This window comes from Aspergillus aculeatus (assembly GCF_001890905.1).
Source record: "Aspergillus aculeatus ATCC 16872 unplaced genomic scaffold ASPACscaffold_10, whole genome shotgun sequence".
NCBI classification, from domain to species: domain Eukaryota; kingdom Fungi; phylum Ascomycota; class Eurotiomycetes; order Eurotiales; family Aspergillaceae; genus Aspergillus; species Aspergillus aculeatus.
The window spans coordinates 1,161,646-1,188,588 of NW_017962985.1; the positions used below are offsets into that span (position 1 = coordinate 1,161,646).

The 26,943-nt window shown below is 56.3% G+C and overlaps 11 protein-coding genes across 11 annotated transcripts; 4 read left to right on the forward strand and 7 right to left on the reverse strand.

Moving 5' to 3' along the window:
• Positions 1-1,122: 1,122 nt before the first annotated feature.
• ASPACDRAFT_1889385 (dienelactone hydrolase family protein) lies at positions 1,123-2,222 on the reverse strand. The gene is made up of 5 exons (XM_020198525.1): positions 2,077-2,222; positions 1,694-2,025; positions 1,574-1,635; positions 1,303-1,518; positions 1,123-1,234 (listed from the first exon to the last, which is right to left on the reverse strand). Exons 1-5 carry the CDS (start codon positions 2,168-2,170, stop codon positions 1,168-1,170), a joined length of 771 nt encoding a protein of 256 aa, XP_020055292.1. The 5' UTR covers positions 2,171-2,222; the 3' UTR covers positions 1,123-1,167.
• Positions 2,223-2,524: 302 nt separating this feature from the next.
• ASPACDRAFT_30887 (uncharacterized protein) lies at positions 2,525-4,088 on the forward strand (the record flags this gene model as incomplete). Its single annotated transcript, XM_020199766.1, has 2 exons — positions 2,525-2,785; positions 2,841-4,088. 2 exons carry the CDS (start codon positions 2,525-2,527, stop codon positions 4,086-4,088), a joined length of 1,509 nt encoding a protein of 502 aa, XP_020055293.1.
• Positions 4,089-4,201: 113 nt separating this feature from the next.
• On the reverse strand, positions 4,202-6,212 carry ASPACDRAFT_31004 (glycoside hydrolase family 2 protein; the record flags this gene model as incomplete). The annotated part of the gene is made up of 3 exons (XM_020199778.1): positions 4,202-4,313; positions 4,384-4,776; positions 4,822-6,212. The coding sequence occupies 3 exons, from the start codon at positions 6,210-6,212 to the stop codon at positions 4,202-4,204; spliced, it is 1,896 nt and encodes a 631-aa protein (XP_020055294.1).
• Positions 6,213-7,222: 1,010 nt separating this feature from the next.
• On the forward strand, positions 7,223-9,097 carry ASPACDRAFT_44584 (cytochrome P450; the record flags this gene model as incomplete). Its single annotated transcript, XM_020201445.1, has 5 exons — positions 7,223-7,448; positions 7,514-8,382; positions 8,490-8,597; positions 8,665-8,828; positions 8,923-9,097. 5 exons carry the CDS (start codon positions 7,223-7,225, stop codon positions 9,095-9,097), a joined length of 1,542 nt encoding a protein of 513 aa, XP_020055295.1.
• A 431-nt stretch (positions 9,098-9,528) lies between these two features.
• Positions 9,529-10,701, reverse strand: ASPACDRAFT_30324 (short chain dehydrogenase/reductase family protein; the record flags this gene model as incomplete). The annotated part of the gene is made up of 4 exons (XM_020199715.1): positions 9,529-9,840; positions 9,894-10,268; positions 10,332-10,542; positions 10,604-10,701. The coding sequence occupies 4 exons, from the start codon at positions 10,699-10,701 to the stop codon at positions 9,529-9,531; spliced, it is 996 nt and encodes a 331-aa protein (XP_020055296.1).
• Positions 10,702-11,162: 461 nt separating this feature from the next.
• On the forward strand, positions 11,163-12,163 carry ASPACDRAFT_61639 (DUF1769 domain-containing protein; the record flags this gene model as incomplete). The annotated part of the gene is made up of 3 exons (XM_020203679.1): positions 11,163-11,328; positions 11,405-11,923; positions 11,982-12,163. 3 exons carry the CDS (start codon positions 11,163-11,165, stop codon positions 12,161-12,163), a joined length of 867 nt encoding a protein of 288 aa, XP_020055297.1.
• Positions 12,164-12,292: 129 nt separating this feature from the next.
• ASPACDRAFT_121733 (uncharacterized protein) lies at positions 12,293-13,512 on the reverse strand. Its single transcript, XM_020196464.1, has 3 exons — positions 13,248-13,512; positions 12,746-13,187; positions 12,293-12,624 (listed from the first exon to the last, which is right to left on the reverse strand). Exons 1-3 carry the CDS (start codon positions 13,484-13,486, stop codon positions 12,361-12,363), a joined length of 945 nt encoding a protein of 314 aa, XP_020055298.1. The 5' UTR covers positions 13,487-13,512; the 3' UTR covers positions 12,293-12,360.
• Positions 13,513-13,841: 329 nt separating this feature from the next.
• On the reverse strand, positions 13,842-15,054 carry ASPACDRAFT_44588 (isopenicillin N synthase family dioxygenase; the record flags this gene model as incomplete). Its single annotated transcript, XM_020201446.1, has 3 exons — positions 13,842-14,561; positions 14,612-14,680; positions 14,740-15,054. The coding sequence occupies 3 exons, from the start codon at positions 15,052-15,054 to the stop codon at positions 13,842-13,844; spliced, it is 1,104 nt and encodes a 367-aa protein (XP_020055299.1).
• Positions 15,055-19,501: 4,447 nt separating this feature from the next.
• ASPACDRAFT_121736 (uncharacterized protein) lies at positions 19,502-21,132 on the reverse strand. The gene has a single exon (XM_020196465.1). It carries the CDS (start codon positions 21,004-21,006, stop codon positions 19,606-19,608), a length of 1,401 nt encoding a protein of 466 aa, XP_020055300.1. The 5' UTR covers positions 21,007-21,132; the 3' UTR covers positions 19,502-19,605.
• A 1,232-nt stretch (positions 21,133-22,364) lies between these two features.
• ASPACDRAFT_1857433 (uncharacterized protein) lies at positions 22,365-23,143 on the forward strand. Its single transcript, XM_020197548.1, has 3 exons — positions 22,365-22,639; positions 22,772-22,877; positions 22,933-23,143. Exons 1-3 carry the CDS (start codon positions 22,546-22,548, stop codon positions 22,961-22,963), a joined length of 231 nt encoding a protein of 76 aa, XP_020055301.1. The 5' UTR covers positions 22,365-22,545; the 3' UTR covers positions 22,964-23,143.
• An 831-nt stretch (positions 23,144-23,974) lies between these two features.
• On the reverse strand, positions 23,975-26,491 carry ASPACDRAFT_30890 (LipA and NB-ARC domain protein; the record flags this gene model as incomplete). Its single annotated transcript, XM_020199767.1, has 4 exons — positions 23,975-25,504; positions 25,589-25,900; positions 26,117-26,360; positions 26,427-26,491. 4 exons carry the CDS (start codon positions 26,489-26,491, stop codon positions 23,975-23,977), a joined length of 2,151 nt encoding a protein of 716 aa, XP_020055302.1.
• Positions 26,492-26,943: the final 452 nt, after the last annotated feature.

Consider the following 26,943-nt stretch of genomic DNA (forward strand, 5'->3'; position numbering starts at 1 on the left):
GCGGTCAGTCGGAGGGTTATCGGGGCAGAAGGTGTCTGAGTGGTGGGCGAGGTAGAGGTGGAATACTTACATGCTGTACGTTGTCTTCCAGCCAAGCAGCAGGCCCCAAATTACCCCGTGGAGGAAGAAAAAGAGGGAAGGGAAGGAAAGGAAAGGAGAGGAAAGAGAAAAGAAACCCAACAGAAGGGAACGTGGAGAAAAACGACCGGCCGGGGAAAGAAAGACAAGTGAAGTCACTAACACCACACGATCGACCCACCGGCGGTTCGTGGCGCTGAGGGGATAGGCTAGCAAAGATGCAAATCGACAGATCACGACGGTGAGGCCGCGGTGTGTCCCTCGAGGAGCATTATTTTGGGACCGACAAAAATAGAGAGATCACGGTCACGGCGCAGAGGCCAGGCACTTTGCCAGAAGGGAAAAAAGAAAAGGAGAAAAAGTTCAGTTCCGGGGGAAAAGATGGGATGGAACCACGGGGCAACTGGCAGCCATCAACCCATGATTCATTTTAATGCAAAACCCCCCTTGGCCGGCCATTATTGGAAGACCAGGTGAAACAACGGCGGATGCACCCCCACTGCAAAGCTTCGCTTCGCTTGGCACGGGGTGCAGACGGTAAAGGGGGGGGGAATGGCTGACGGGATGGCGGTATGGCTTGTGAGCTATCTATAGATCTTACTGGATTTGGGGCTAGGGGTGGAAGAGGTGCTCTTCGAGAAGCAATAGCGAGACGGGTTATAGACGGGGGGGTGCAGAGTAGGGCAAAAGCCTGGAGAGAGAGAGAGAGAGAGAGAGAGAGAGAGAGAGCAGGCAAGCCTTTCCGAGGAAGGGTCATGTGACCTAATTCCGGTGATGCAAAACCGTTGTTTGACTGGTGGATGCAGTGGAGCTCAGAGGCCGGTCTGGCCAATAGTGGTGGGACACACTATCCCTGCTAGCCGATATGTCAGCCGCGCGTCCTTCATTGGATTTGACTGTGCGTGCATAAAATCATTCATATGAAAACTAGTAGGATTGAGTGATACTGGGAAGCTGAAAGAAAGGGGGGTCCGGGGGTTCTCCCCCGGGATCGCTCATTTGACAAGAGGCCAAATGAGATCCAAGGCAGATTTATATGTCTATCGAAGTCATGCCAGCAAATATATGTACTCATGTCTCTCCCCTCATCTAAATCTTAGCTCCACCAACCTTCCCTTGAAAGTACTTCTCAAAGAAATCCGCCAACTGATTATACCTATCCTGAAGTTAGTACGCTTGCACAACAAGCAAAGTGACAAAAAAGCCCAAGGATAGAATACGTACCCCCGCTTATACTCGGCCAGACTCTCCTCGCCCTCCAGATTGGCGCGGGCGCCCATCCAGCCATGCCACATGGTACTGTAGGTCTCCACGTGCCCGCCCAGCCCGTTCTCGGCGATCGTCTTCGCATACGCCTCCACCACCTCGGCGGGCTCGTCCTTGGACGCCAGCACGATGTGCGGGATTGTCAGCCGCTGCGCGTCCGCCGCGTCCATGCGTCTGCAATTGTCAACGTGGGGTCTGGCATTGAAGGGAGAGGGAGAAGGAAACATACCCAGGATGCACCTGACCCGACGCGATGAAAGGCGTGTCCGGTCCGGAGGCGAGAACGGCCACCTGGATTCATTACCACCATTATCACTGTTGTTCTCATGCATGAGGGTGTAGAACTAACCTTCCCACCCCAGCACAACCCCGTGACAGCCCACGCCTGCACGCTCGGGAACCGCTCCCGGTAGACCGGTACAGCAGCCTCCAGCACTTTGACCGCGTCCGGGCACGAGGCGCGGGTCGAGATGAACTTGGTCAACGCCTCCTGCTTCTCCGGGGTGTCGGGCGGCAGCCAGGAAGGGTCGGCCTTGTCTCCGTGGAAATAATCCGGGACGAGGACGACGGCGTTGAGCCGGGCGGCGAGGAGGTCGGCGCCCTGCAGCGTTTGGTTGGAAAGGCCAAAGATGTCGTGGATGTCGATCAGACCGTAAGCGGCATCCTGGGAGCCGGTGATGTCTGTATTTGTTAGTGGTGGTGGTTACAATGTCAAAGGTGAGTGGTGCGGACAGGTGTTGAGGCCGGCGACGCCTTCGTAGGTGCCTTTGGGGGTGTAGCCCTCGGCGACGACGGGGGGGATGGTGCGACAGGCTTCGCAGGTCATGGTTGTGCGATCGGAGGGGAAAGTACAGTCAGTACTGTGTACGAGAAAATATGCCCCGGCAGGAGGAATCTTTGCGGCTATAAATCGTTCCTCGTTTCTCGTTCCTCGTTTCTGTTGACGCTATGCTGTTATTGTTAGCCTGGACCGGGCACTGGAGAAAGCCACCCTTAACTCCGACCGGGTGGATGACGGGTGTGATTGGTGCGAGCACAGAGTAAACCCACTTGGTGGCCGGAAACGGGCCGGAACCGGGCACTGATCTGTCAAAGCTGCCAGTATAAAGATGAAAGAGAGAAATTGTAGCCCATCGTAGAGAGCTGGCCCCATATCATCGCGATCATGGGTGTTCCTTCAATGAAAGGCCAGGAAACGCCACCGCTGTCCACCACCGAAGATGTTCAAAATGACGTGGAGAAGAATCGAAGCGATGCCTCACCAGACGCCCCCTACAGCATCCTCTCCGAACGGAAGAAAGTCTGTCTGATGATCACCGCTTCGTTCGCGGGCCTGATTTCTCCCCTGTCGAGCTCGGTCTACTTCCCAGCCCTAGATTCTCTGGCCGACGCCATGCACGTCTCCTCCACGCGCATCAACCTCACCGTCACGATGTACCTCGTACGCTCTCCCTGCCTAACATATCCGCCATGACTAACCATAACCCCTTGATCAGATCTTCCAAGGCATCGCCCCCTCCTTCACCGGTTCCTTCTCCGATACGCACGGACGCCGCCCCGCCTATTTAATCTGCTTCGTGATCTACTTCGGGGCCAACATCGGCCTAGCCCTGCAAACCAACTATGCCGCCCTGATGGTTCTCCGCTGCCTGCAAGCGTGCGGCAGCAGCGGCACCATCGCGCTGGGTAGCGCCGTTGTGGCCGACGTCTCGACGCGGGCTGAACGAGGCAAATACATCGGCTACGCCAGCATGGGGCTGACCCTGGGGCCAGCCCTGGGTCCAGTGGTCGGGGGACTGATCGACCATTTCTGCGGCTGGCGCTGGATCTTCTGGTTCTTGACCATCCTCTCCGGCGTGTTCCTGGCGGCCATCGCCCTTTTTCTGCCTGAAACCTGCCGCACACTCGTGGGCAACGGCTCGATCCCCGCCGCGCGATGGAACCGACCCATCTTCAGCGTTCTGGCACCCAAACCCACACCCTCACCCACCACAACCACAACCTCAACCTCCCCACAAACACCCAAACGCCTCAACCCCCTCCGCTCCGCCCGCCTCGTCCTCGACAAAGAAAACGCCCTCATTCTCATCTACAGCGCCCTGCTGTACGCCGGCATGGCCGCCGTGCTGACCACGCTAACCACCACCCTGGCAACGCATTACCACTTCAACACCATCCAAATCGGCCTCTGCTACCTACCGATGGGGCTGGGCAGCCTCACCTCGCGGTACACGGTGGGATTCCTGCTGGACCGGACCTTCCGACGCCACGCCCACGCGCAGCGCCTCAGCATCATCAAGAACAAACAGCAGGACATCGGCGCCTTCGACATCGAGCGCGCGCGCCTGGTCGTCACGATCCCGCTGGCCTACGCCGCGGCGCTCGTGTTCCTCGCCTACGGCTGGGTGATGCAGTACCGTGTCTCCTTGGCGGGGCCCGTGGTCACCCTGTTCGTGGGCAGCCATCTGCTGACTGGGGCGTTCACGGCGCTGGGTACCCTCATGGTCGATCTGAATCGGGGCAGTCCCGCCACGGCGGTGGCGGCTAATAATCTGGTCCGGTGTTTGTTGGGCGCCGGAGCGACGGCGGCGGCCGCGCCGGTGATTGAGGCGATTGGGATCGGGTGGATGGCGGTTGTGATGGCCGCGGTGTGGGTGGTGGCGAGTCCGTGTCTGTGGGCGGTGTATTTTTGGGGGTTTGGGTGGAGGAAGAGGATGAAGGGGATGGAGGGGGAGAGAGAGTAATGGGTGAAAAGTGTATAGTATTGGGTGGGCTTGGGATCTGTTGCGTTTGACAGAGTATTGTCTTCTAATGATAATGTAGTGGGCTAGGGTATGCCTATTTCGGCGCTACGTGCTCATCCGTAGTATCGCTGCGCAGCATCCATGATTGTCTTGACTCGCGCCGCGGGCACCTTTTCTTTGCGGTCGTACGAGTAGAGCCCGTTCACTTCTTGTTCGATGTCGCATCTAATCATCTATTAGCTCAATCCAGCAGATGCCAAGCTCTGCCTGGACCAGGAATCGGCGCGGGACTTACAGCTGGGTATAGACCATCCCACACGTATGTCCCCCCTTGACGACCGCCATGACCAACCGCTCCAGACGAGCCAGGAGGTCCTCGGGGTCACTCGCCGTCGTGTAGCCCCAGTCTCTCTCCCCTGCGGTCGTACCCTGGGCAGGAGTGATGTTCACTCCACCAAACTCGGAACAGATGACCGGAGCGCCAGGTGTATGCTTGGCGCCTGCATCGCCGTCCACGGCCGGTACAAACATGTCATGAGCAGCCTTAGGCCCGAGGATTCCTTGTGTCAGGTCTGCACAGGCGGCTGCTAGCTCGGTAGAATCGGTGTAATCGTGGTAGGTAGTGAGATCGGTGAGGACGTGCTCCCAGCCGCAGTTGTCGTTGATGGGACGAGTAGGGTCAAGGGTTCTGCCATGTCAGTCAACAGTCTAGATCAACCATGCAACCACTCACTTGGTCATGTAGTACACCGAACGAATGTGGTTCCGTTGCTGAACATTATCCTTCAATGAAGGATACCCCCAGCTCTCATTGAACGGCGTCCAGGCCACGATCGACGGATGATTGATATCCCTCTGCACCGCCTCCGTCCACTCGCTATTAAAGCGCGCGACGTACTCATCACTAAACTCGTATGCATTGGCAATCTCTCCCCACACCAGGAACCCCAGCCGGTCGGCCCAGTACAGAAACACCGGATCCTCGACCTTCTGGTGCTTGCGACATCCGGTGAAACCCATCCTCATTGCTAATTCGATATCCGTCCGCAACGCCTCCTGCGACGGCGGCGTCAACCCCGTGTCAGGCCAGTAGCCCTGATCCAGCACCAGCACCTGGAAACACGGCTCCCCGTTGATGCGGAACGTCCCGTCGCCGGTCGTCCAGTCAATGCGCCGCATTCCCGCCGTCGTAACCACCTCATCCACCACTTCCCCATCTGCATCGAACAACCGGATGGTCACATCATAGAGAACCGGGTGCGCCGGCGCCCACAGCGCGACCCCATCGCGCCAACACCCCTCCAGCTCCAATGGCCCCTTCTTCCCTTCGAATACCTCCAGATCCTTGACATGCATATCCACATCCAAACTCACCCGATCCGAATCCCCCAACGCAGCCCGCACAGAACTAACCCTCACCCCGCCCAGCCCCGTCTCCACCTCCACCTCCACTTTCCGCTCAAGTCTCCGTCCCACCACCGCCACTCTCGCCTGCAACCTCCCACCGTCAATATCCTCCCCTCGCAGCACGGTTCCCTCACTGGACCCCCCAATCCTTACCTGGGGAACACTTTCAAGCCAAACACCCAACCAGATCCCACTAGAAGGCGTGTAGAAGATCCCCTCCGCCACCGGACCCCAATACTGCTTGCCACGAGGCTGCGTGAGGTCCGTGGGCGAGTCGCGCACGCGGATCGTCACTCTTTTCGGTTCCTTATCATCAGTGGGAACTGCATCCGAGATATCAAGATCAAAAGGCACATGACCCCCACGATGACATCCGACATAAACCCCCCCAACCCAGACGGAACACTCGTAGTCTACCGCCCCGAAGCGGAGAAGGAGCCGGTCGCCCCTTTCCAGCTGCGCGGGCGTGCGGATGTCGCTGATGCGCCGCTCGTACCACAGGATCTCGTGGGCGTCCTGTATGTTTAGGCCCGAGGCGGGCGTTTGGAAGGCGTAGGGAACCGTGATGGTCGTTGTTGGTGGCGACGGGGGCAGGCCGGTGTGGGCCCAATGCTGCGTGAGACCTTCGTCGCGGTCGTCGAAGCGGAAGGTCCACGGCCCGTTGAGGGTGTGCCAGGTTGGGGTTGGGCGGGTGAAGTCGGGACGGGGGTAGGACATTTCTTTTCTGTCTAGGGCTGGGGTGTTGTTGGTGTTGTGGTTGTTATGATAGTGGTGGGTGGGTGGGTGAGTTTGTTTTGGTGCAGATGAGTTGGTGAATGAAAAGTGAAGGAGGTTGTGTTGGTTCCTGCTGGGCGAGGGGAACAAGCGGTCTGTTCACGGATCGTCAATCAACCCCGCGCTATGATGTAGTCGGACAACCCTCGACTGTTTCACTTAGACTGTCTTATACATACCAAGTGATAGTGAGGTAGCATCGTCTGCAATTACCTGCAGTCTTCACATGCAGCTAGAACAAGATGACATGACACCTTACGGCATGCGGGGAGTGGACCCGCTTTACACAATGGCTGTATCTACTGATGCAGGGGGCGGGGTAGAGTAATCCACCAATGATGATAGGGCTACACTAATGCATTTACTCAGCGGGGAAACCATCTCGCATCCGTGGTAAGGGTCTGTTCATCCAGTAATTTCAACCATCGTGACTGGGGTCCAGATGAAGTCTTATAGATTTGGCCAGTCATTTGTCGGTCTGAACTCATATTCCACCTGTTGGAATTTGGATGTGTCTCAGATGACTATCACCAAGCTTCACTGAACTCTCACTTTTACATACAAATGGTGTGTAGAAGTGAGGTGAAAGTAAGGTGGAAGATGCAAATAACAGAAGTCAAAATAAAAAAGAATCAAAGATAGAAAACATAAGAAAAGATACAGGATGGTGACTTCAATACATGATGATTCTCGGAATGAATAGACTGATTGAACTTGATGAGAAGAACAAAGAAAATATCAGGCTATCTAAGTCTCAATTCCTTGCTTAACAATTTTCTAATGAAGAAGCAAGGGATAACAAGGGAAGGAATGTAGGGGTGAATTGAGGTGGTTAGCGCTAGGGCTTAGAGGGCCGGGCGACCTGCCAGTCTCGACTGACACCACCCATGGAGGGGGGCTATATATCCCTGCTCTCCACGCGACGACTCCCCACCAACTTGTGTTCTACACCAATGCATGCCGACATGGAGTTACTCACTGCGACGAATGTCTCCCGCGTGGGGATCGGGCTGTTGGCGTATATCGTCCTGCGGACCGTCTACCGCCTGTACTGGCATCCTCTAAGTCGGGTGCCAGGCCCCAAGCTAGCAGCCATCAGCAGCTTATACGAGTTCTACTACGACTGCATTCAACACGGCCAATACCACTTCCAACTCATCAGAATGCACAAACAGTATGGTACGATCCCTCCCCCCTCCCCGGCCCCCTCTGCAACACTAAAACTAACTCCCCCATTCCCCCAGGCCCCATCGTCCGTGCGGGCCCCAATGAAGTGCACATCATCGACCCGACCTTCTACGAAGAGATCTACACCGGCAGCACGCGACGCCGCCACAAGACGCCGTCGTATGGCCCGCAGTTTGGGATGCCGGAATCGATGTTCTCGACCATCGACCACGCGCAGCACCACGCGCGCCGCGCGAGGATCAGCCACTTCTTCTCGAAGCGGTCCATCCAGTCGCTGTCGCCAATCACCGAGCGCTGCGCGCTGAAACTCATGCAGCGGCTGCAGGGGTTTTATGAGGCCGACAAAATCGTGCGGCTGGACGACGCCTTCGCAGCCATGACCTCCGACGTGATCACCTACTATTCCTACGGCGAGAGCCAGGGGTTTCTGGAGGACGCGACCTTCCGCAGCGAGATCCGCAACCTGGTCAACGAGATGGCCGCGATCAGCCACCTCAGCCGCTTCATTCCGGTCATCTCCTGGCTGCTGCGCCGCATCCCGCTGCGCTGGCTCGCCACCGTCCAGCCGAATTACGCCTCCACTTACAATTACCTGGCCAATATCTACGCCCTGTCCGCGCAGTCTGCGACCCCGGAAGCCGCAGCAGAAACCGGCCGCAAACCCATAAAGCACACGACCATCTTCGCACAGCTGTCGGACCCCAGCATCCCCGCCAGCGAGCGCACCGCCGCACGCTTCCGGGACGAGGCGATCCAGTTCCTCATGGGGGGCACGGAGACGACCTCAACTATTTTGACCTACGCCGCGTACATCCTCGGCAGCAGGAAAGACTACGTGGAGAGATTACGAGCAGAGTTGCGGACAGTGCTGCCCACGCCGACGAGTACGGCGAGTTGGACCGAGTTGGAGAAGTTGCCGTTTTTGGTGTGCCCCTTCCCCCTCCACCCTGTCATCAGAGGAAACACTGCACCCCACCTCGCATTGTCTACATAACCTTTCTCCCAAAGTCACTGACGAAGCTGGGTGAACAGACAGCCATCATCACGGAATCCCTCCGCCTAGCCTCGCCCATAGTCCGGTTACCCCGCGTCGCGCCAACAGAGACACTCGTGTACAACGGGTACGAGCTGCCGCCTGGTGTATGTCCCCAAGCCCCAACCCTCCCGTTGCCCTCAAGAAAGGAAAGGGAATGTTGACAGCATAAAGACCGTCCTAGGCGCCTCCTCGTGGTTCATCCACCGGGACCCTACCCTCTTCCCGGATGGCGACACCTTCGATCCCGAGCGGTGGCTGCAGGGCGACAAGAGCGAGCGTCTCAAGCGGTATATGGTGGCGTTCTCAAAGGGGACTCGCGGGTGTGTCGGGATGAAGTCAGTTCCTTCCCCCCCCCCCTTTATACCTCTGCTGTTGGTGGGAGGAGTGCTTTGAGTGGAAGGGATTGGCTAACGTTAGCCACTGGGCTAGTCTCGCGTACAACGAGCTGTACACGGCGCTGGCGTACTTTGCGCGCCGGTTCGAGTTCGAGCTGTTCGATACCACACCTGAGGGTATGAAGCTGGTGGCCGAGATGGTGCTGCCGGTGACGCGACGGGGGTTTCCGACGGTCTATGCGAAGATTACCGGGGTGGTGGGGGAGTAAGCGGGCGTTCTTGGGGTAGGTGGGGAGTGGAGTATAGGGGTATTTGTGATAAGAGGGCCTAATGATTATCGTGGGATGAAGTTATTCTGTTATGGTCAAACATTTATACTGGGAAGGTGAAAGAAAGGAGGGTCCGGGGTTCCCCCGGGACGGTACATTCCCCCAGCATTCAAGACTGAGGTTACTGGGAAGCTGAAAAAAAAGGGGGGTCCGGGGGTTCTCCCCCGGGAATCGTTTGTTATACATATCCTAGGTTGTCTAATCCTAAGTACTAATGTTTACCGTTCCGGGGGAGAACCCCCCGACCCCCCTTTCTTTCAACTTCCCAGTTCCACTTAATTAAAAGCCCTGCTTCAACAAAGATAACCGTCAACGCTATAACCTAAACTACTTTAGCCACAGTACAATCACCCTCAACCCAGCTAAGCACGCTAAGCACGCCCCCAATCCACGACCGCATCCTCGCCCGCCTTCTCCCGGATCAACCGATGGCTGAGATCCCACAGTGCTGCCCCCAGCACCGGATCCGACGCCTGGCTGCTCTCCTTGCCCGGCTGCGCGACATCGCTGAAATAATACCCGTTCCACCCCTTCTCCTCGACCTCGGGGCTCGTCGCCGCCCACAGCGCGCTGAACGAGCCCTGCTCGACGTTGCGCCCCACCGCCAGCATCACCTTCGTCAGGAGGTTCCCGAAGATCCCGGGGTACGCGTCCTTCCACTGCTGCTGCATGGCCGTGTTCACCTGTTTTTTATCAGCACATTATCTCCCCACAGCAAGAAAACGGAAGAACGTACAGCACCAGGATGCACCGACAGCGCATAGATATTATCGCCATTTGGCTTGATGACCCGATCCAGCAGCCCGTACTTCACCCCGAGAATGATCGCTAGCTTGGTCCGGCCGTACAGCTGGGTGTTGCCGACCTCGGGATTGTTCAGCTCCTCGAGCGAGGCGAAGTGCACGTTGGGCGGGGCGTTGCGGTGCTGCTCCGAGGACTCGAAGACGATGCGCGGGGCCGGGGTGTGCGGCAGCTTCGAGGTCTTGCGGAGGAGCGGGTAGAGCTGGTTGACGACGTAGAACTGGCCCAGCCAGTTGACCTGGAAGTGGCGGTCGATGCCGTCGGCGGTTTCGCCGTATTGGTTGGCGTTGATGCCGGCGGAGAGGATGAGCTGGTGTAGCGGGTTAGTGGATGCTTTCTGGTTTTGGGAAGGGACAATTGGGGGTACACTCACCAAGTCTAGGCGCTCCTCTCGCTGGCGAATACCCTCGAACACCTCCCGCACTTCCTTGAGATTGCCCATGTCACAGGGCACCCATTCGATCTGGGCCCCCTCGCCGGCCTCCTTCTTGATGGATTCAATAGCTGACTGCCCTTGTTCCTCTTTGCGATTGACCATGATGACGCGGGCGCCGTTGAGTACGAAGGCGCGGGCAACCTCGTAGCTGTGTTTGCTTAGTCTAAGCATTCAACCAGAATTCATTGTGGATTGGGGGAACGACTCACCCGATGCCCAAGGCACCGCCGGTGATGAGCGCCACGCGACCGGTGAGGTCGTGGATCTCCTTCTTGGGGCCGATGATGGGTTGGAGAACTGACTGCATTATGATTATTTCTGTATGTGTATGTGCTGAAGAATAGAAACCAGAAGATTGGGGAGTGCTGGATAAAGCATTGGGTTAAATAGTCTGGTGTCAACACGGCGTAAGTATGATATCAGCCCTGCCGGCATCCACTTTTCCTCTTCGGGCCAACCCTCATCTACGAAACAGGGCACCAGGGCACCCTGGACACTAGTAGACAATCGCTGCGTGTATTTCGCCTGTTGCACCATCACCATGTATGTGTAATAAGTCTGTCACTGTCACACTTCCATGGATGGCATTTTCACATGTCAGTAGTTGATCAACACTGATCAGAGCAAGGGCCGATAAGATAAGAGCTACCCCACCTACGTCATCACCCAGCACCCATGGCCAAAGTTCATCTTTATCTTTCTCATTTCCAACAATCTTCCGTGCACATTTCTTCTAACCTCTACCTAATCCAAAAAGACATAGACACCATGTTCAGCACCAACAAAGCCCCAAACCACCGCCTCCGCATCACCGCCGGACCGCGCTACGACCCCCAAACCCACCAACTAGTCCACGTCAACGGACCCTCCCCGATCCGCATCCGCAGCCCGCACCTCACCGCCGACATCTGGGTGCGCATCAAGGAGTACACCGGTACCCTGCCCCGCCCCTGTCCCTTTCCCAAACCCAATACCCCCAATCAAGCTCCTAACCCAGAGAATATACGCAGGCTATCCGGAGGGATCCCCCAAATCCAACCCCTACTTCACGCACCCCACCACCTCCGCAAACCGGTACAGCATCACCCTCTCTCTCACCTTCGCGGAAGATGTCAACGGCGATGACCTCCTCTTCGGCAACGACTTCGACCACCCGATCCGCGACTACCTGCCGCCGGGCTTTAACACCGCCTTCAAAGTCGTAAAAACGATGCTCGACCCCTCCATCGACGGCGACGCGTACAGCGACAAACCGTACCTGTATAGTCCGGCGCTGGCGTCGTGGAATCAGTTCCGGGTGGGGGAGGTCGTTCCCCCCGATACCAAGAAGCCAGCCGTCGAGGCGGATCCGGTTGTTCTGGAGGGGGCGGAGGGGTCGGGGGTGGAGGTACGGGAGAGACACGGTCTACCGGGGGATGCATCGGCGCGGACGAAATATTTTCGGGACCAGGAGAAGCGGAAGGGGTTTGTGTTGGAGAAGGGGAGAGTGTATGAGGCGGATTTTGGGAATCCGTATTTGGATTTCGAAGGTATGTTTCTTTTCCCCTCCGCTTGGTTTGGTTCCTTTGGGTCGGCTGACTGTGGCAGACTTCGCGATCCATGTCCCCGGGATAACGCTGAATATCAGCAAGTATGTGAGCGAGAAGAACAACGTGTTGCGGTACGTGTTGAAGAACCGGACGACCGGGGAGGAGTATCTGGTCATTGGGTTTACGGTTGTGCTAGACGGGGCGGAAGAGAAGACTGAAGAAGGGGATGAGGTGGACTAGACACCTGCTATACGGCCATACACTGCCCCTCAATTTTGATTTCTATAATATACCGCTCCGGGGGAGAACCCCCGGAACGGTATATTCCCCCGGCACTTAGAATAAGGATTGCTGGGAAGCTGAAAAGAAGGGGGGCCCGGGGGTTCTCCCCCGGGACGGTATATTCCAGTACATAGGATTGGGATACGAAGTCTACGCTAAGCCTTCCCCCGAACACTGGACATACTCACCCGGACTGCCCCCCTCCCCAACCGCCGCGACGCCACCACCACCCCCGCACTGAGCACCGCCCCGGCATAGAAGAAGTACTCGACATACATCCTGGCCTGCTGCCCCCTCACCATCTTTGAGTCGTACCCGAACGTATTCCCAAACGCGAGGCCCTCCACATACCCCACCAGATCCGTCAAGGCCAGCCCCACCGACGAGACAATCAGCAGAGGAATGAAGAAGCCGAGTTCCTGTACCCGACAATTAGCACAGATCTACCACTAAATAATCCTCACCCTCAGGCAATTATAAAGAAAGGGAACATCCCACTCCCATGAAACTATAAGCAAAAGAAAGGAAGGGACAACATACCCCACCGCGTAAATGCCGCGCCGACGAAACAGCCCACCCCATGCGCGCCGCGGAAACGCTCATCCCCAGCACCTCCACCACGTCCACTGCCACCCACAGTCTCTTTTCCGTGCGTTCCCAGCGCTGCAACTCCTGGAAAGTGTATCGCGTGGGGTGGACGATCCGCTCGACGAGACGCGTTTGCACCGCTAGCGCAGCGAGCACCAGTGCCGCCAGCACTGCTACCAAGATGGAGTGCGGGATGAGGATCCATCGGTCGATGGTCTTGTGGCTTGCGCCGTGGTGCAGGCGGCGACACAGCGGGAGGAGGATCAGGCTGAAGAGGGCGAGTTTGCCGAGGCTGATAAGCCAGGTTATCGGGAGGAGGGCCTGCGTGCTCTGTTGGGAGTTGAGGACGGCGCATTCGCTTAGGGTCGTCGTTATGACTGCGAGAATTTGGGCGCTGCGTTTAGCTGATTAGGATGGTTTCTTTTCGGCCAGAAGGGGGTGGGTGAGTGCATACAGCAGCATGAATGTCACGGCGATGGTTAAGAGCAGCCACTGTGCTATCGATTTACGCTTGCCCTCGCTTGTGAGGAATCGCGCGGCGGTAAAGAAGAAGAGTCCCAGGAAAATGACGAAGTAGACCGCGTAGCAGACGATGGTGATGCGCGCGGTGCTGCTGGAGAAGGCGTGGTGAGCGCGACATTGTCCGCTCTTTGCGCGGGAGAATACTCCCCCCTCGCTGGCGAGCTGGGCCATGGTGGTGGTGGTGAATACCAACATCTAAAAAAAAAAAAGGTCAAAGGGGCATAAAAGTATACGGGGACAGCTAGCTACTTAAATTAGCCCAGCCCAGCACGCATCTGGCTGGGGCACGGGGCAAGCGCAGGGACGTCGATCGCGGGAAACCCGCCCTTCTGATTGGGCACACATGCCAAGTAAATACGAGCAGGCGCAGCTTAACCTCGCAATACGAACCCTAGTTTCAGATCGATGCCCAGGGCCACCAGCTGATCGGGGCAACTGACAGCTAACGGATGATCGACCATTGCCTTCTTTGGTTACTGGAACGTACTCGGTTGTAAAGTGGTGTTGAGTGCTCTGTAGTAGAAGACTACTTCTCATACTCCGCCAGCGCCCAATCCAGCAACGCAGGATACCACCGCCGCCCCACATCCTGATGGCTCATCACCCGATGGATTAGCGTGCCCTCGCCCACCCTCCCTTTAAAGATCCGATTGAAGGTCGCCTCCGCGTCCGACCGCACCGATTCGTCGCGCACCAGCTCCCGAATATGCGCCGGGATCGCCAGGGCCAGGGCCCCGCTCTCCGCCGACAGATCCAGGCTCATCCCCTGGAACACGGGGATGGAGAACCGCGGCCCGAGAGGCGTCCCCTGTGCATCGAAAAAATTCTCCATTGCCAGATTCACCCGGTGCGTCGTCGCCGTGCACACGCCCCCCGTGATCGCCTCGAGGGCGCGGCCGATGTTCACCACCAGCGAGCCCGGCAGCGGCGGCGCCGCGATCCACTCGCCGGCCTTGTTCTGCACCTCCAGCCCCGTGTGCGGCGTGGCTTGCAGCAGGAAAGTGAGGAACTCCGAGTCCTTGTGCGCGCCCACGCCTTGCGACTCGGACGCATCGCGGGGAGGCGGGTACTTGATCAGCTTGAGTTTCTGCTGGATGGGGTCCTCGAAGAAGCGGTCGAGTGCCGTGGGCGCCATGTCGAGCGCTTCGGAGATGAGGCCCCGGAAGGCGGCTGCTAGTGGATGGGTTTCGGCCAGGTAGGCCTCGACGGCGTGGCGGAAGCCCGGGATGGCGGATTCGTCGGGCCACTGTGTGCAGTTAGTGGGGTTGTTACACTGGGTTGAAGGCGGAAATGTACCTGGTTTGGGCCGCGGATGTTGCGGTAGAGGGGGGCGTCTGGGCTCGGGGGAGGGAGCTCGGTCGCAAACTGGCGGAACTGGTCAGTAGTGTCCTGTAAGTTCATCGTGTATCGGTGAAGGCACGCACGTCGAATTGTTCGCGGTAATCAATCTGACGGGCGGTGGTTTCAGCCCCTAGTCGCGAGTATCCCAGGAAATGCTTGCTGTCGACCATTTCAATCTCCAGCTTCTTCTCGAGTGGGAGATCGAAAATGGCAGTGGTCTGTTTGATCAGCTCGTCGCGGACGGCGGGCGCGATCGGGGCGTTGATGAGGTAGAAGAAGCCCACGTGGACCAGCGCATGGCGCAGACTGGCGAGGAATTGGGGTTTTGTGGTGGGGGAAGTGGCGAGAGAATAGTCAACGACCGGAATAGCGGTAAATGAGGGCGTATCTACAGTCATGTTGGAAGAAGAACGAAGATGAGGTGGTTGCGGATGATAAGATGATTGAGGGGTTCATTCCCCCGGTCGGCAGCTGCGATATCGGGCGGGGAACGAAACCTCGTTTGGCGTCATCCCCAACACCAATGGCGAGCATAGACCAATTGACTTTCTTCAAAGATGTATACTGCCATGCTGTACTCCACCCGAATACCCTGAAAAGATTTCTGGTCTCTGGTCTATATTGAGATAAATTATTCCGAAATAAAGGACTAAGCTTTTTAATTTACTCATTCACAAAATTTGTACACAATTTGCAGAGAGTGATTCCCATCTTGCTCGTCTGGAAATGGAAATGAGCGTATATGTTCCAGCACACGTTCAGTGCTCGAGATACCCATGTCAACAGCCCGAGTTCTCCTGCCTATACAGCTCCTCAATAGCCACAGGAGTGAGTAAAGGCCTGAGCCTTGGGCCCAAAAGCTCTCGCATCTCCACCATGTGAAGGTTGCATCGTAGGCAGTGTCTACCTCATTGGATCGATCGCGCATTTCCTTGAACTCCAAGGCATCGAGGACCAAAGTCGCCCGATTAGTGAGTGCAGCTTTCTCTGACAGCATCATCAGATGTTGCACCTTATCTCGAATTCAGTCTGGATCAGAGTGGTTGTCGCTAACGCTTGGTGCAGCACCGCGACGTTGTCCTGGAGCAAGGTCATTGCCGCGTGGCTGGATTGTCCGTCCTGGATGATTTCATCGAGACGCTTCCGAAAGTCTAGCCTAAAGAGAGAATGGCATGCTATGCCGGTTAGAGACTCTGCGACAGCTGAGCGGAATCATGCTGACCCGAGCTTTCGAGAAACAGTTTCAACTGGCTCTCGTAACCTGCCAACTTGGTATGCCACTCCTCCTTTCGCTCCTTCTTCCACCAACCTTTGCACAATACCGTGGCCGTCTGGAATTATCTGTTGCTGCCTGTCGTCACCCGCAGTGTCTCCAGTAGCTGCTGCAGCTCCTCGGACACGCTGCATCATTCGACACACAACTCCCGCAGCGCCCGTTCATCTTCGCGCAGGATGGTCTGCGAAGCTTTTTCCTGCCGCAGGCGGACCACGACCTGTCGGAAACGGGCGTTCGTCGTCGAGAGGTGTTCGTTCTCTTGCGTCGAGCCCGAGGCGGACTGGTAGATGCTCTGACCGGTCTTGACAATCTTGAATCCAATCGCAATGAACTGCACAAGGCTCCCCACCAGTCCGATCACCGTCACGGGTTCCATTTGGCATGCAGACTACCGGATTCACTTTACTTCCCGTACAGAAAAGTGTATGGAAGCTTGGAAAAAACGATCAAAAAGAACTGTGGCTACCGAGGGGCTGTCTGGCTGACCTCCTAGCTTTAAGCACTCGGAACAGAAACAGGTAGTCGCCTCTAATGTGCACAGTGGCACAGGGATATGCGCAGATTCTCGAGCCTTGCTGTGGCTTGGCGCAATGTCTGATAGCCTCCGAAAGAAAAAGCAAATCATGGCTGTGTCGCGACCGATCTTGTATGGAGTGCTCATGACCACTGAGACATACTTCTGTCCTGAAGCCATGTAAATGGAACGAGGCTCTGCAAGCGGCCTATCTTGATGATTTGTGGGCGTTGTATGTTGGTGGCTGGACAGTACCCAGGGCGGGAACCAGCCTACATCAATGTGCCGCAGTGTCCGTACTTCTCCCCCAGTCTCTCCAAACAGAGAACGAAGTCCACCCCCCCTTCTTGGTTCTCAAAGTTTGCGGCGGTAGTCGAATGACCGAGCGGCGGAGAAGAAATACATGTAGCGTGTAGCTGTTGTTACCATTGCTGACAGGTAGGGCTAGGATCCGGTTAGTTTCTTCATAGAACGTTGAAAGTAGCATCAAGAAGGCTATGCTATAATTTCAATACAAAAGAGAAATGGGATATCACATGAAAGACAGTAAGCTTCTATTTTCAACAGAAGGAGACTCACCAGTCATGGCAAGTGTCGAGGCCGTAGATGAGCGATGAATCCACCTACGTGAGGCTACAATATCACATCTGAGCGGAATTAGCAAAGAGCTACCGATGTTGGGGTGAGAAGCCTGACCAGCTCGGAGTGCAAAGCATCAATCTATCCTCCTTTAACTCTGTAGAGAAGTATTCCGTGGACGCATAACTATAGTAAAAGTCCGACACCGCAGTAGAGCCCTCCGCATCGTCGTCGTTTTCATCGTTTAAACTGCCCCCGCGCAAAGCCTGGATTGTACCGCATTTCGACGACTGTCAACATCATGCCCACCGTCTTGTGGCTCAATTGCTGTTGGCGCACTGTTGGCGCACGTTAGCTAACTCATAGAATTGGTGTACTGCCATGTCTTTCATTATAAAAACTGGCATGTCTCAAAAGCCAGCAACCTGCTAAAGTTCATTGTGGTTTCAAAAATCTTGATGTTGAATGTGGGACATCGTCTTTGAATCCTGATAGTCGTTGCTGAGTTCTCTGGGAGCACCCTTGCTCGAGAGATCGCTTTGGATCACGTGCCATATTCACTAGAAATGCTGGCAGGTTTTATTCACATGACACCGGCGCGTGGAGTTCATTTTGCGAAAATGAGAGAGCAGTCGGATCTTGGAAGAGAAATTAAAGCACGTGACGGGGAATTGATTCGGTTGTATGAGGGTGACCCCCCGTTGCCTGAGGCGGAAAGTGCAATCTGAGGTCTCCAATCTCAGTCCCAGCTATTCGAATACTTCAGTAACAAGTAACATTACAAGGAGCCTACATATGAACAGACTGACTACTAGCGAAGACACTTTCACATTGAATATGTACAAAGATAATCGAAAAAGTTAACTACTATTTCTTGCAAAAAAACACCAATGATGGCGCACAGTACCAAATCTCGATCTCAGAGTCCCAGAACAGGAGCTATCCAGAACACCAATTCATCCTCCTTTCGACTCCGCAGAGAAGTATTCCGTGGACGCGCAACTATGCCAAGTCTCCGACGCAGCAGCGGACCCCACCGCATCATCGTCGTTATCATTCAAACCGTGTTCGCGCGCAGTCTGGGATGCACTTCCACGAGCGTTAGCAGATCCACTATTCTCCGGGTCGTTAGATGAATACTCACCAGCATCCTCCGCAATGGTTTCAAGCGGCCGCGGCGTCCCTTCCCGCGAAGCGGTAGGAGCAGTAGCAGTATCCCCCTCTCCCTCAGACTCCAGCGCACTCTCCCCCTCTCCCTCCCCCTCCGTATCCTGCAGACCAGCAGCAGGTGGAGGCGGCCAAACGACGGCATTCACATTGTCGGCGACATCAAAGAAGAACCGGATGGTGATGAACTCATCAGCCCACCAATCGAACTGAGTCCGGTCCTGACGCTGCCACCGGGCGGCGACGCGTTGCCCTCCTTCACCTGCAGAGCCTCGCACCTCAAACGTCCAGAACATGACCTGGTTGCCGCCGACACAGCCGCCGCCCGCCAGCATCATCGACGCCGGGATGCGGTAGTTGGGGTCTGCCAGCGCGCTGCGCCAGAAGAGCAGAAGCTTGGTGATGTACCAGCCCGGTTCGGTGCTGGGGCCATTGATGAACCAGAAGAATGGCCGGCCCCGGATGAAGGCCACGAAGGTCTGGATGTCAACTGTGTTCGTTTGGTCCGTGCCCCCGGGGACTTGTTGGACGATGTCGAGCAGGCCGTAGTCGCCTAGCGGGTGTAGACGGCTGGTAATGCGGTCGCGCCAGCAGGGGATCTCGGGGACGCGGTGTGACATTTTGGTCGCCTTTGGGTGTGTTGGTGGTGTATCTTGGTTGTAGGATGGTGGGTTTGGGGTGTGATCTTGGTGAGAATGTGAGGGAGAGAGATATGTGGAGGAGAGGTTCTTATATTGCGCATGTCTGTTTGTTGGTGAAGAGAAACGCTCCTGTTCATGGGTCTTTCAGTGTTCGCATGTGTTGTCTGTTGCGGGGAATATGGGGAAGGTCTTTGTTGTTGTGGTTTTTGGTGATGCCGGCAACCGAAATGTTCCATCATTCTTTATCGCTGGACTCTGGACTCATGGCTCATCGATCGCGTGTTCTGGTTTCTGTTCCCAAGGGAAGTGAAAAGAGGATCGATCGGTGTTGTGTGAATATCCCTAACATGGAGATGCAGCTTAGAAGCTTTGTTAGAAACCATTCCAAGTGTATCGTGCTTTCTTCAGTCTACATGGCTGGGGCTGGTCAACTAAACCAGCCATCATATATGAAGGTCGGTATATCCGGTGCCTCTTGCTGGTTGAATGAAAGGAGACACACCCGTAGAGATGAATCATGGAACCACACTCGGCAGGACAGTCTTGAGAAACACAAATCTGTAATGTGCTGAGGCTCATGACGTCAGTAGAAGTGCTCAATCTCGTAAGGAATAACACTGAAATCTTCATTCGATATATACCAACTCCAACCAAAAAAAAATCCTAAAGCAGTAGAACCATCAATCGTGTCTTCATCGCATCCATTACTATCAACAGATATCCAAAACTATCAACATTTGTACATGAAGTCTCCATCCCCAAATCCCCCCATCTAATAAGCCAAGAACATAGTCACCGCAAAGGCCAAACCGGCCGCTGAGCGGTGCAGCATACTCTTACCCGAGCCGCTGGTCGTCAAGTACAGGGTGGGCTCGTACTCCGACGGCACGGTGCTGTTGGTCGTGCCGTTCCAGCAGTAGTCGTTGAAGCAGGTGGTGCAGATGTCCGGCAGGGTGGTGTTGGTGCGGTAGGTCGAGCGCTGCAGGATGGCGCAGGCAACACAGGAAGTCCAGTTCGAGTCGAGGGTGCCGTTGCCGCGGGTGACCACGTTGTAGCCGTTGGTGATGACGTTATCGCGCTCCTCGTCCGAGTAGGTCAGCTTGAAGGTGGAGAAGTTTGACTCGTAGGTGTAAGGCGAGTTGGCCAAGTACACGACGAGCGGAGCAGGACCAGACAGGTTCTTCGGGTCACAGCCGAAGAAGGTCGGGCGCTTGTTCAGGCCCAGGTTGACGAAGGTGTTTACATCCGGGACAGGAGGGAAGACGGTGCCGTTGGCAATACCGGAGCTGTTCAAGCTGCGCTGGTAGGTAGCCACCAGCGAGGTTCCGTTGGGCCAGTATGAGTCGGTATCGGCGGAAGAATCAATAGCAAAAATCACATCCACGTGGCGGTCGGGCTGGATGAGGGGGTGCAGCGGGATGTTCTCGAGATCCTCACCACCATCGACAACGTCCAAGGTGGCAGCGGTGGCATAATCTTCGCTGGCCTCACGGTACCCGTGGAAGGGGTTGGGGGAGTACACGGCAATGTCGTCACCCCGCTCACCCAGGTCTTCCAGGATGTCGGTCAAGGCATTCTTGAAGATCGTGGGGATATCGGTACTGTTGATCTGCAGCAAGAACTGGTTGAAGAGAGTGGAGGAGGATCCCATGATGAAACCGGCATTGTCAAAGCCACGCACACAGGTACCGTTCTCCGACACGCTGCCGTTCTCGAATCTCGAGCCGAGGTACTCCAACGGAGCAAAGGCATAGACAGATGGATCCCAAGAGCCGAACTCCCACGGGTTGACCTCGTAGACCGTCGCATTGGTCTCAACAATAACCTCGCCGGGGTTACGGCCATCCATGACCACAATAGGCATGGGGTATTGGCCGTTCTTGAAGTCGTCCATCAGGGAGATGGAGGACCAGGTGTAGTCAGCACCGCCGTCGTCCTTGGAGGAATTGACCAGCTGGAAGGAAAGGGCACGGCCCCAGTAATCCGAGAACGAGGTATTGAAACCGGCCCCCGATTTCCCGTCGACCTGTTCGGTAATGGTCTTCCAGTATTCGTAGGTGCTCAGGACTTGAATGGTGTCATAGTTAGGACCCTCGAGCAAAGACTTGGAGAACCCCCAGATCCGGTCGCTAGCCTGCAGATTGCTGATGGTGGAGAAATTGTTGACGAACATGGAACCAACCAGCCAGCTACCACCACTCAGACCAGCGACATAGGTAGCAGACTGCAGCAGACCACCCAGCTGACCGGTGTTGGTGGAGTTCTCCGTGCGGCTGTCAAAGGCCTTCAGACCACCCGCGCCGTTGGTCAGCGCCCGGTAGCCACCCCCGGAGGCCGCGACGGCAATGTTGGGGATGTTGGAGATGTTGCTCGCGTGGGTGTTGAGATAGGAGGTGACGTCAAAGCCGCTGAGGTTCAAGCGACCCAGAAAGTCCTTCATGGGCTGTAGGGTGACATTGCGGCGCACCTTGAGCCATTCGGTCTCGTTGGTGGAGAGGTTGTCGGCATCACGGATGCTGGGTCGGGTGGACGGGCAGGTCACGTTGTCGGGGGTGTAGCCGTCGGGAGCATTGGGAAGCGCCCGAACAGCCACCTCGACCGCCGCAGGAGGCAGCGAGGCGGCATGGGCGACGCCAGCCGCTGCCGCAACCGCAAGAGACAGCTTCATGATCGACAGGGGAGCGTGGACAGGGAGGAACCTGACCAGTGAAGGGGGGAGGAGAGAGGCAGATCAAGTCGCGAGAAAAGAGAGGAAAGGAACGGTGCAAAAAGCGAAATCCCCAATTCCCTTATATTCTTCGAGAACACCAGGCGATCTGCGGACCCCCCGGAAAGCCTTGGGCGATGCAGCTCCACTGGGGCCGAAAGAAATTGAGCTGAATGATGGGTCTGCATGACTGCTCACTAATCGGCTAGAAGCCGACTGCCGGCTGGCAATGCCCAAGGGGTCAGAAACTTAAGACCAGCGCAATTGTGATTGGGACCGGAGTGGCAGTGAGTCCGCCAGCTCCATCCGATCCGCAGGCAGCAGCATTGCTCCCAAGTTATCCCTGGATGGATTGTTTATGATTTCGATCATGATGTCACGGACCAGCACCTCGATCCAGACAGACCATAGCAGACCCCTCTGGTGTGGGCGGATATGGACAGATATAAGCGAATGAGTGGCAGTTGTGAACGAGTACGAAGGAGGATGGAGAAACAGGCGAACAGCACTAGAGTGACTAGCGAGCCTCAACCCCTGAAAAGCAGTGCACAACAGTGGAGATGGGGGGAGATTGGGTGTTCGTGCGTTGAATCAGCAAAGTGGGAATGAAGAGAAACGCCTGCCAAGTGTTCCATGCCGAATCGGGCAACCCGAGCGACTAGCGCTGACTCAGCGGGGTATTTTCGGCCGTGGCTGGTGCCGGGGGCTGGTGTATGTTTAGGCATGGCGGTGCATAGCTGACATAAAGCGCACATAAAGCGCACATGACATCAACGCGATGTCAGCCAAGGGGCATAATTCTTGTGCAGTGCATAGATTAGCATAAATGGCGTCACCATCGTCACCACCATCTCCATGACATCACCACCATCGCAACCTCTTGCCGATCACAACGATACACTGCACATATAAAGCAGTCGAATCTGATCGTCATAATTCTCATTCCCATCAAACTATCACAGAGCTATTAACTACTCAACTTTCACACACAACCTCTCAATCACCATGGACAAACTCTCTGGACTCGCATCCAAGCTCGGCGGCAGCCACGGCAGCAGCGGCAGCAACAACAACAACCAGGAAGACTACGTCGATAAGGGTACGTATTTACCACTCTCCCCGTGGGTCATTGACTTTGCCAATTCCTGCTTCTTGCATTCCACTGGCTTTGCATCCGCAATGCACCTACCTGCCCACGCCCGGATCCCCTTACTGACATCCTGACGAAAAGGTGTCGACAGCGTCGAGAGCAGATTCGGCGCCGACCCCCAGAAGCTGCGCTCCACCAACGAGAAGGCCACCGACTTTGCTCGCAACAAGTTCGAGAGCTCCACCGGGTAAGTCTTTTCCCCCGATGGCCTCAAGTTAAAGGATGAAGCTAATCGGGCCTAGGCACAACGTTCCCGACAAGATCTCCAACTAGATGCTCGTGCGATGATGTCGATGATTTGCGATGATGATAACCTTATGACAGTGCGGATTGCACTTGTATGATATGATACAGTAGGACCTGACCTACGATAATCTCTCCTTGAATGAACTACTATAATATCCTTTGAATAATTCCTCTTCCTTTTCGTAGTCTATTGCCGTAATATCTACACCGCTGAGTTGACAACCTGTTCAAGGTCAGTGATTGCATTTGACTAAAATTTCATATCCATTTTGAAAGCAGAGGGAATAAACCTGCTCGGGTTGTATGTCTTGGTCCCGTCATTCGAAACTGAGTAGATACGTCAAGTGGAGGAGATGTCGGACCAGGAATCGTACGTCATCTGCAGCTATCCACCCATCGTCACCCCGATGATCTTCCCCACCTGAACAGCACGACTACCCTGGCACAGTATAATCCCTGGTCCAAGCAACAACGGTATGATCGATCGCGCAAAGCTTGATCCGGTCAATTGATCAAATGTCCGACCCAGAATTCCCGAGTGGCTCGGCCTACCTCGGGAATATATCTCCCGCGTGCACGATGTTCCGGTCACAGAAAAAACCAAGTTCTAGAGTGTATAGATTTAGAGTTATACTCAACAACAGGGATCTGGTACCAAGTCCTATTAGGTGCAATAAAGCTTGTCGAACTTAATGCTGTCCGCTGTTTCTGGGAATGTGGCACCGTATGCAGTGAGTATGCAGCAGCTAACCTCTGGCTGGTATTATACGGGACCTGCTGGGCATAGATGCAGACTTTCACCTTTTGTCGCCAACAAAAGCATTTAGTAACGTGACGCGGAAGAGAACACCCAATGAACCCACTAAGAGAAAATCTCCTACCATTTCTACAAGGATTCTCGTGAAAATGATAAGAAAAAAAAATGCATTCATAACCAGCATGGTATATTCAGCTATCGCACCAACGCAAACAAACCCAGTGTACACTTGACCATTCCCTCACCTCCAGCACCCACCTCTTCCAGACAGACAGTCTAGTCTACATCCGCTGAAACTGCCTCAGGAGTCCCTGCAACCCGACCTCCTTCTTCGGCGTCAAATACCGCGTATTCATGCGACACAGCTGCAACCAATTCGCGCTCTGCTCGGGCATTGTCTTGCCCGCCGCCCGATAACTCCGCTCTAGCCGCTCATAGTACTCCTGGCTCTGCACGTAATCCCGGGCCTCGAAGTACAGCTTGGCCAGCATGTCCAGCACGGACTGCACCTCGGCGCCGTCGGCGCCCATGCGCGTCTCACACCACCCCAGATACCGCAGCAGCCAGGGGGTGGCCAGCTCCGTGTGCGAGCGGTGCGCGCCCACGAACGTGCCCACCCCGATCCGGCCCTGCGACGCATACATCACCCCCATCAGCGCCACGGTCGCCATCGTCTCCGGGTGCTCGGGCCCCAGATACTCCTCGCTGGCCGCGAGCGCGCGCCGGAAGGTCTCCGACGCCGCGGCCGTGCCGTCAGGCTCGAGCATCTGGCTCGCGGCCAGGAGTCGCACGCTCTTGATGGTCAGCGGGTGCGACGCGCCCAGCAACTGATTCAACTCCTGCGACACCGCCGCAAAGGCCTGGCCCATCTGATCGACGGCCGGGTTGAAGCGCAGCGTGACCAGCTGCGTGGTGTCGTTGGAGCGCAGCGCGACCATGTGCTCGGCGGTGTCCAGCACCGCGCCGTAGACGCGGATGTGCGTGGGGCCGAGCACCTGGCGCAGCCGCTCGGTGAGCTTCTCGAGCGCCTGGACGGCCTCGGCGCGCCGCTCCAGCACCCCGTACGCGACGGCCAGCCGGCGGCGCGTCAGCAGCGTGTCGAGCTCGTCCTCGCCGATGCTCATCTGCTGGCGCGCCAGCACGTTGGCGCACACCGACTCCGCCTCCTGGCCTTTGCCCTGGTGCGCCAGCACCTCCCCCAGCAGGCTCTCCGCCTTCATGGCCAGCGGGTGCTTCGCGCCGAATACCCGCTGCGCGTTGGTTGACACCCACTGCGCCCATTCGGCGGATTTCGGATAGTAGGCGGCTTCCAGGTCGATCTCGGCCAGGTGGTACCCGATCTCCAGCGTGCTGTGGTGGTCCGCCCCCAGGTTGCGCAGGTGCTCCTGGAAGATGGCGTACTCGAGCTTACGGGCTTCGTCCCATTGCCAGTTGTTCTTGAGGGCGGCGGCTTGGAGGGAGCGCGGGTCGGTGTCGACGGCGGTGAAGAAGGCGCCGGTGACGCGTTTGGGGGTGGGCGGGGGGCTCTGCGGCGAGGGGTAGGGCATGCTGCTGTTGACGGGGAGACGGGGGGGGATGGGTGGTGGCGCGGGGTGCGGGGAGGTCGAGTTGGCGCTGGAGGGGGATGGGATGTATCCCTGCTCTGTGGCCAGGACCTGGTCGGCGATCTGCTTGATATTGCCCTTGATCATCTTGTACATGGCGCCGCGGGCGCCCACCTTGCACATCTGCGAGTGGTCGGCGTCGAGTTTGAGGCGGGTCTCGCGTTGGCCGGGGAGGCCTAGCACGGCGGATTCTTCGTCAACCACCAGCTAGACACATCAGCGCACTTCATACCTGGACAGCTGCAATGCAAGGCCTGAAGAACAGGTAAACAGCTTCGAAGGGATACATACATGACTGACAGAAGCAGGCCCCACGCCCCCCAGGAGCACCTCCTTCCCCTCCACAAAGCTGATCACCCGGTAGTCCTCGAGTTGGTGGGAGAAGCGGCTCGTCATCTGCCGCGTGAAGAGCGAGTTGTGCTCTAGACTGTCGAGCAGATCGTTGCTGGCATGGCCCTTGGCCACGAATCGCGCCACCTTGGCCGCAATCTTACCCAATTCGACACCCTTAGTGCCGCGGTGGGGGCATCCGAAGAAGACCAGCCCGTAGGTGTTGTTGCGGATGGCGTTGTACTTGGGGTCTTCGTGGGCGTTCAGCAGTGCCTATCAGCAGCAGGAGCAGCCGTGAGCACATCGCACCCAGCACAAGAACTGACAAGAAAAGCGCACCTGCTTGATAACCAACCCTCCCAGACTATGTCCCACGAATATGATCTTTGGCGGTCGTACATTCTACCCAAGTCAGTACAGCCCCCAGAGCCCTCGCCCACTCAAAGCCAGCATCCGCCAACACACCTAAGATTATTAGCTAGAACATACCATATTCGGATCCCGCTCCAAATCCAACAGATTCAACAACGTATTCGCATGATCCTTCACACCGGCCGTGGACATGCTCTGCGGACTGGTGATGTTGGAGTTATACCCATACACAAAGACGCGGGCTTGGGGGATGTCCTGGGGCAGGTAGTCGCGGGGCCAGAAGGTGCCGTTGGCGTGGGTCCATGTCTCGTAGGGGTGGTCGACGCGACCGCGGGGGTTGAGGCCGTGGACGAAGACGAAGCTGCACCTGGTAAGTGTTTCTGCATTCTGTGGAATTTACTATGATGGGAGGGAAGAGGGGCGTTACTCGATCTTGGGCGGTCCCGCTGGGGTGAAGACCTCCTCGAGGAAGGGGAATTCGTGGTTCTCCATTTCTTTCGCCATGAAACCTGGTGATGAGGATGGATTTACATTAAGGCTCTAGATGGGATGACCGGAGATAGCTGGAGAGGGGAAAATCGAGGAGATGAAGGAGACTCCTCCGGCTCAGCCGCAGCGCTGACCAGGGTAGGGTACATGGCAGACATCATGTGAGGGCCAACATTGCCCTGCAGACACTCAAATAAACCCCATCCTATCGGTAGTCTTTACCCTCGAGACTCTCGCTTCCACCCCGTATCCGACTGCACTGCCAGTGACAAAATGCTCACGCCGCAGACCCTGACGCAAAACAAGGCGTGTGGATGTTCCGCGTGCGAGGCTGTACAGACCCCGGCCCTCGTCGCGGATAGGCCAGCGGAATACGAACTGCCATGCCGCTTACTTCTTGGCTCGCCATGGGACCCCTGACAGACATTCACTAATGCATCCATTCGAGAAGTCAG